At 42.2% G+C, this 8,163-nt stretch overlaps 1 protein-coding gene across 1 annotated transcript; it reads right to left on the minus strand.

Moving 5' to 3' along the window:
- Positions 1–1,041: 1,041 nt before the first annotated feature.
- On the minus strand, positions 1,042–6,914 carry T265_09521 (hypothetical protein; the record flags this gene model as incomplete). The annotated part of the gene is made up of 3 exons (XM_009175615.1): positions 1,042–1,363; positions 2,266–3,315; positions 5,928–6,914. 3 exons carry the CDS (start codon positions 6,863–6,865, stop codon positions 1,234–1,236), a joined length of 2,118 nt encoding a protein of 705 aa, XP_009173879.1.
- Positions 6,915–8,163: the final 1,249 nt, after the last annotated feature.

The following is an 8,163-nucleotide window of genomic DNA, read 5'->3' on the forward strand; positions in this document are numbered from 1 at the left end:
GCTACCTGAGCCATCAACATTCGCCACAATGGTACCAACTATACTCTGCCTTTAGAAAATTCAATTGATTTCATCTGGTGAATTCATTTGGAATGCCAGACTTCGTTCAGTTATCCGCAGTGATCGATTAGAAATGCGTATCTTACACTGCGGCTGAATCCGACATTGTAAACACACCAATCTACGGATTATAGAGCTGGAAATTGATATTTGAACCTGCTAAAAAGTGTATATTTTTCAATACTTTTGGGAGGCTGAGGATGGCAGAGTTGATGATGTAGCTACAATTGAGGCTGGGCCACGATTCATGTTTACAGTAAAGACCCGTAGCAGACTGAATCTGATTTGGGTTTAGCTTATCGTTTGTGTGTGGCAACGTAGATGTGGAGCGATTAGGACTTAGATATCAGTCAGCTGAAGAGTAAATTTCATACCAGTATAAACAAGTCATCTGCCATCTGTATTGCGGAGAAATTAGGTGGTGTTGAATTGTACACAAACGGCTTGAGTTCTAAAAAAGTCCTATTTTATGGGATATTTTAGACTTAACCTCTTCTTTTGTGTGTTTTTTTCTGAAGAGAGATATAACTTCCTCTACCTTCGTCGAATGAAAAATTGATATTTTAGAGGTGATAATTTCCAGCCGAGCAGTGTACTCTTTGGCTGAGGAACTAAAAGCGTCTGCTAGTACCATTTACAAACACGCAAAGTTCCAGACCTAAGTTGATTCATTGGCGCCAACCACTGAGGTTACCGAATACCATGTGTGTGCTATTACACAGTCAAAGACTCAAGACCGCAGCTTTTGCACTGAATCAACCTAAACTAACAGATTACCAAACAGAAACTGTTCTGCATGTTCAAAGAGAACTACGATCTTTTTGCATTTGTTATGCCTCTTGACATAATGTCCCCAGCTTGAAGGTAAAAATTAACGAATTTTCGTAGAAATATTGTTACAACAGGATCCTGTGAGATTACTGTTCAATAACAACTAAAATTAAAGTAAGCTGAAAAATACTGTGTTCAGAAACAAAAGATGGGCAGTATGGAAATTGGCGAAATGTATGCAGTCGAATCTTGATAATTTCTGAAGATAGGTAAAATAAGGTATGTCAAGATGGCATGCATTGCGACATTTTGTGTGCATTTTGTTTCAGCATAATATTCAAAGTATGACATTTTAGTCCAAATCAGTGTGAGCTGTTTCTGTGGTGCCGATGCTCGATAATTTTATAGTTCCTCGTCCACCAGCACCCAGTCGTCCAAAAGGTCCCCTTCTAATTCACAAAACGCTTCTTCATTCAGGAAGGTCCATGTGGTAAGATCAGGATCATCCCGGTCGGTTTTGGTGCTTACGGAACTGTCAGAGCCAAAATAGTGATTTCTTATGAGGAAAACAGAAAGCGTATAAGGTGAGGCTATAACTGTCATGTAGATATTGTTACGACTGATTTAGGATCAAGAACTTTGTACGGGTAAGAAAAAACTTCCACATCAAAACAACAATATCCTTTCCAACTTTTGAAGCAAGTAAGTCAGGTTTAATGTGCCCGGAAATGTACGAAGGAATCTCATAGCGGTCTCATCGAAATAGTTCGCTTTTGTCAGTGTGCACTCTTTTGCTAAATGTAGTCACTGTCAAGATTCAATCGATTAAAATATGGCAAACTGATGCTGATAGAATCGACAAGATATCCACTAACTTTGCGACCAAGTCTTTCACTGAGTGCAAACTTGTGTTGTGGACTGAGTTAAGTCCATTGAAGAATGGCCTGATCCATACTTATTGGATGAGTCTGGAAACACCTAGAATGGACTCAGTCAGCGACAAATGCAAGTGTGCTTTATTAGATCCGACTAAACTGGATTTATGTTGGCTGTGTTCACAAATAACAAATGTTAATGAGCACACCATGTGTGCGACTGTAACGGACTTCAAAAATGATTTACGTACACTATTCTATGATTACAAATCTGTGACACGATTTTGCGAACACCGCAGGTCTTCCTAACGTATGCTCCCTGTTGACAAAACGTGAGTGCTGGTTCGTTTCAAGCCGAAGCCCCTGTAGACTGAGTCACATGAAAAAGTTCGCAACACGTGCTTTCGTGAACAACAGCCGTATAAAAACTTCAACCGAACGTATTTTTCATAAGCAAATTGTGGTCACATGGTAAATGCCTTACAAAGCAAGCGGATCTCCCTGGGCTTATGCAGGAAATTCCAAAATATCGACGAAAGCCATCATGCACCAAACTTACCCTTTTGGGCCAATGGGTTTCAGTGTATCCTGTTCAGTGGCTTTCCACTTCTGATCGTTCTTCAACCCAAGAACTGTGTCCCACTTCACTCCAAAAGAACAAAATCCGGAGGCTTCCATTTCCTTGAAAAACTGCATCTTCGCTCGAGGGCTTTTTTCTGAAGCAGTCTTGATAAATTTTCCGTTTAGCTTGTTACTAAAGAAACTATCGCATAATCCAGTCTTGTTTAAAATGCTTGACAAAATTGAATTAATTTGCTTTTTCTGGTCAAGGTATTGATACACTGTGAAGGGAATCTGAATGCTTAGAGATTCAGTACCTTTGCTACTCTCAGGATTTGGGTCTGCCATCTTGGCTATCACTAGCATTGAATCCAGAAAGAACGAACTCATATTTACAGCAGTTACCAATAAGGCAGTTCTCCAGCTGTCAGTAATGCTATGCTTTATATTTCGGGCTGGATTCATCGTCAACCTTTCCTGAGTAGCATAGTAAGTCCGTGGTTTTAGATTATCACTGAAGCACATAACTCTTGCCCTTCGAAACTCCAAGGTCGACACGTTGAGAGACTCTTTTTTCCAAGGAATCAAAGTCATGCAGCTTGCTGGTTGCCATTCTGGAAAGATGGTCTCAGAAGCCTGTGTAAAAATCTCCCATTCATCGGGATGCCGCATTCTAAGGTCTACTGTGATATCAGCATAAGATCTTCTTACTCTGGGACTCAGAGTAACATTGATTTTGCGTAGGTCTTCTGACAGCAGAGGATCTGGTATAGAGCAAATGCATTTTTGTTCTTTTAACCTAGGCATCTTGCAAGTCACGTAAGGCCTGCTGCCCCAGACGTGCGGAATTGTCATCTCTTGAACTTGTTCTTTTATTGGTTGGTTGACTACTTGCTCTATCCGCATCTCACAAATATCCGAAGACATGAATTTTTTGGATGGATGCTTGACGAGGTCTGTGTTGCTTCCAGAATTTACCGGACGAATTATTTCCTCAATAATCCATCGTAATTTTGAGGTTACTGAGGACAGTTGGGACAAGAGGAACCTAAAAGCAGAAAATTTGAACGTGTTAGGGAGTCAAACTGTATGAAAGCTCTAACAGATGGGGGAAATTGTTTTGAAATTGGACAGCAGCATAGTTGACACTCCAAAATGAAGCACCCATGTGTAGATACTCGACATAAAAAACTTTCCTTCTAGAACGAGCCTATCTTTGGAAACTCCTGACTGGGAAAATTTTGCTTCTTAGGCAATAAGGAGCCGAAAACGCGTCAGTTATGCTCATGGCTTACCAACCGTCCAGCTGTAGCATTTTTTCGATGCCTAGCTGATATGCCATCAGACGGAAGCACGGGGGCGGAAATACTGCCGAGTCGCTCAAGCCCAGAGAGGATCAGAAGAGATGATGAGCTCTGGTTCGAATCACAGTCCTTCTGATCAATGGCTTCGCATATTTACCACTGAGTCATTTCGAGCCACCATCCAAAAAGCCCCCTTAATTTTTCACAAAGGAAACTATTCACAAGGTTGTTGAGAACTCTTTGACAGCCCACGACCGGTTCCGGCCTTCTCGGGGCTCATCAGGTAGGCGCAGTCCCCGAGTTTCCGTCAACCTTATGTTCTACTTGAACCCCAATTGGACCGTTTTCGATAAATGCACTCATTTGCAAATCAATTTGGTTTTTACGAGAGACTCAACCGAATTTCTCGTTTATGAGAGTTCCAAGAAGGGGGAAACAGGTCATGGGCTGTTGAAGAGTTTTCAGCAACCTTGTGAGTAGTTTCCTGTATGAAAATATACTGCGATATCTCGAATATCGTGCCAACTGAATCATAAGGCGGCCTGTGTGCAGCACATTCAGTTGTAGAATACCCTAACCGAGAGATTAAATTTAGTCTCCCTGATTTTTATTTCTAGAACCAGAAATCCTCCCGATTAACCTGTTCACAGGACATGCTAACAACCCTGTCAACATGAGGACATGTTTGTGTTCGGTGATGAGACCTAGGGTTATATATATGGACAGAATCAATTGTTGTCCGTTATCCGGCCAACTTCTCAGAATAGTTATGAAGCCGTAAAATATCGGGATTTTGAAGACGATTTTGTTACCCTGTTCACCAATGATTGCGTTGGGGATGAATTTTTCCAGTTCATTTGCCTAATGCTCACAGCTATCACTTGCTTCCTCCGGTCGATCAATACAGTACAGTCGAGTAGGGTAAGGTAATCAGATTGATTCCGTCATGATTTCTGAAGGCTTTGACTTCAGTTATTTCTAAATGTGGGAATAATGACAGATAATGACAAACCATGACAAGAGCGAACCGTATCACCGCACCCCCAGGCAACTGTGCGTTCTGGCAAAATAATGACATTATGTGTCCTCAATCGTTGTAGCACCAATAAAATCTTTGTTCCAGCAGAGTGGAACTGAACATTTTGCCCCTAAAACCGATGACGAACCGCAGTCGCTGGGTAAAACACTAGTCCAGAACCTGAGGCGTAACCGGAAATTCAACTTATTGGACAGCACATCTCTTGCCAAAAAACTTTCAAAAAAGCAGGCTGCATCTTCAGATGTTACATTTGGATCACAAACGTGAATTCGTTGTAGGGTGAGTGTAAGATCTGAGAAGTTACTTGTGTGTATCCTTTGCCATCGACACATGTCCATACATATTTCAATCGCCTTGCTTGTGAATTCGATCATCCCGCCATAGCTTTCGTAATATGCATATTGAAATGCTATATAACATAAATAGTTACAAAGTTAGGTGGAAACCCTCCGAACGAAACAATAGATCGTACGAAACAACATTTTGTTGTAACTAGCCAAGAGTTCAATAAATACCCCTTCAGTTATTCCCTAAACGGCCACGCATCGGTCAAGAGGAACGTTTGGTCCAACAAGCTTACTTTACAGCGTTCAAAACTTTAGATAGTGAATGTCCTCTCGAAACAAGACTGACAAGTTCAAAATTAGGACAGCTGAAAGATCAATCTGACCATAACTGCGACAAAAATACTAGAGGAAGTTTCCTCCTAAGATATCCAATTCCTCCGAAAATTTGGCCAGTAAGGTGTACCGAATAAGGCAAGTGTCAGTGCTCTCACTAATTTGGTCACATCATAATTTGGTGATACAATGACCCATCAAACATTCCTGACAGAGCACTCTTACCTCTTCGGGATATTTACTTTTGGAAAACATTTAAGTTATCACGATTGCAGGATAGTTGAGACCCGAAATAGTCAATATCTTATCTATCTCCATGAGACTGCTTGATGAGCCAACCTTATTTCATTAGTTGGGCAACAAACGACCCTGAGACCTTTATCGTGCTCTCATTAGTTCAAACCTGTTCGTGGCAACAACGGGTCCAGTGCACGATTCCACTGTGATAATCAGGAGGTTGTTTCGGCCTGAAGGGACTCTGATCTAGTGGCTTGTTTCTTAAGCCCTGGAAAGCATTGAACAATAAATTGCTTTCCACCAACGAAATCATCGTTAGGGCTTAATGGGGCAGATACATGTGGTGTGGTTCAGAGTACGGTACGGTAAACTTATAGTACTTATTTAGGCTAGTATCGTGTAGAATAAGGAGGCGCACATGACGCCTATTATGAATGATAGAAGGGGCACAAAGACTTACATTATTATGACTGACTTTACTGTTTCGTCAGACCAGCCCTGCATCACGGTGGAGGTTTCTGTCGGGGACCACAGTTGATCAGGCTTGTAAATCAACTTTGAACGGTACTCGCCAGTCAGATTGAGGGTTCCAGGAGTGAGTTTTACGGGCGGATGAATTAGCTCGTTCAGACAACCGATGGCATAATTTGCCAAATGAAAAATAAAATAGTTGAATGATGAGCCGACAACAAATTCACGCAGGCAACGGAGTTCACAGTTCAAGTATTCCGGAAAGACCTTCGTGCAGCTAATCTCTTTCAGTGGGTTCACACCTTTTTGGCAGCTGTCTGCAGGAACACCAAGCTCGTTGATACTATTCGTCTGTGATGAACCACCAAATGCAGTCTGGTTGAAGGCCTGGATATCTTCAGGAACACATTCCTTGGTTATCACAGACTGGGACGTTTGCGCGATTTTATGCAGACTCATGTTGTCTAGTCTGGAAATACATATGTCAGTTTCATCTTCTGAAGCCGACCAGTCAAAATGTGCTTCACTCTCGGACCAGTAATCACCCATTAGTTGCGCCGTCGTCCATTGGCGAACCGGGTTCTTCTTTTTTCGCCTAATTTTGGACACACGACTTGCTTCAAACTCATCCCAATTTGATGGTCGTTTCCTCACAGCCGAAGACTCCGTAAACTCATTGTTTTCCAAAATTAGGGCAGGATTTTGCGTGTCCTGGTCCTCGTTGTCCGAAACAAGGATGGTTGTTGGGCAAAACCATGGGGATGTTTTCATATATGAATTAAAATCCGTCCACCACAGAGAATTTTGCAAACCGACAACCAGCGATTTTGAAAATTCTTGCTCATTTCCCAGAACGCTGCGGTTGTTCGTGCAGTAGTAGGTTTTGCTAGATCGTGTAGTAAAGGATAGATGGTTTACACCAGCCATTCGAGGAAGCCGCGTGAAGCTGTGAACCTTTCGAACTAGAAGTCTGGATCTGATGGGAAAGATAAACAAACGGTGGCGTAAAAATATGGAGAACGAGTAGATAAGGTTAAAAGGGACTTTCCTTGAAAAGCGTCCAGGTTTAATGACCTGTGGAAACCTCTGTGCTGGTGTACAAAATGTTACAGGCATCGGAAAAACCAGACGATTGACGTGAAAGTTGTGCAGATAAGTATTCACTAGCAGTCACCTTACGAATAGATTTTGGATTTGAGCTAACTTTATCGAAAGAAGTGAAGTTACAATTCATCTGATAACTCTCAGTCTAGAGAATAATAGTCGCTTTGCGCAAACCTTTTGACAAAGTGAAACGTACTAATATTGCTTCCCTCCTAAGGGCGCAAAAATTGTTATTTAAAGGATCTACTTTGTGGCAAGGACAGATTTTTTGTTTGGTTTTATTTACTCAGTCAGTTTCTGTATTTATACTAATACACTTTGTAAGGAACCATGTATAACCCTTTTTGACTCATATAATACTTAATAAGCCCTGTGGAGTTCAATCACTAAATAGTTCCACAAAAAACCAACCCAAAGTAACATGGTCAACGTATAAATATTCGCCACTTCATGTTCTGAATGGCACACATCTGTCCCTTCAGTTTGAGCATTTTTTCAGCTATAAAGCATGTATCATGGGATCGCTGGCTTCAGCTTCTGCAATTTCACTAACCCAAAAGTGAGAGAACAGGGAGACAGCCAAGTATAGGAGGCGATGGTATGTTCAGTTAGTCCAGGAACGGGATGGCTATGCACTGAAATGATAGCTTTGAGGCCTGAATAGCACTGGCTGTGCGACTGGTCATTTCTGCCAGTGCCATTGGCCATTGGTGAGTTGAGTCCGGGGGTCCCCATCTGGGGAGGCGGTTGTTGTCGACCCGTCTCAGTTTATTGGTTAGTGTTTTCATACCTCGTTGTCAAATCACACGCTGTTCACCGGCCCACCGCAAAGCTGGGCGGAAAGTGCTCTGCGAGGCAAAGCACTTCTTCCGGCACACCCTAACCAGCGTAGCCTAAGAAGTTTGGGTAATTCATCTATCGTAGAACAGTCCCTTTTTCATGAAACGATCTGGCGTGCTCCAGAATTAGTAATCCTGTCCCAACCAGACTCCACCAGCGCTTCGGAGACACCGATGGTCAAACACTGACAGGTTTCTTATGTCCTGTGCGCATAGAGGCTACGTTTCTGATCCATAATGCAGTATGGATGGCGCTACCACAGTGTTAACTTAGCCCTTGAC

The sequence above is a fragment of the Opisthorchis viverrini genome, assembly GCF_000715545.1.
Source record: "Opisthorchis viverrini unplaced genomic scaffold opera_v5_279, whole genome shotgun sequence".
NCBI lineage: Eukaryota > Metazoa > Platyhelminthes > Trematoda > Opisthorchiida > Opisthorchiidae > Opisthorchis > Opisthorchis viverrini.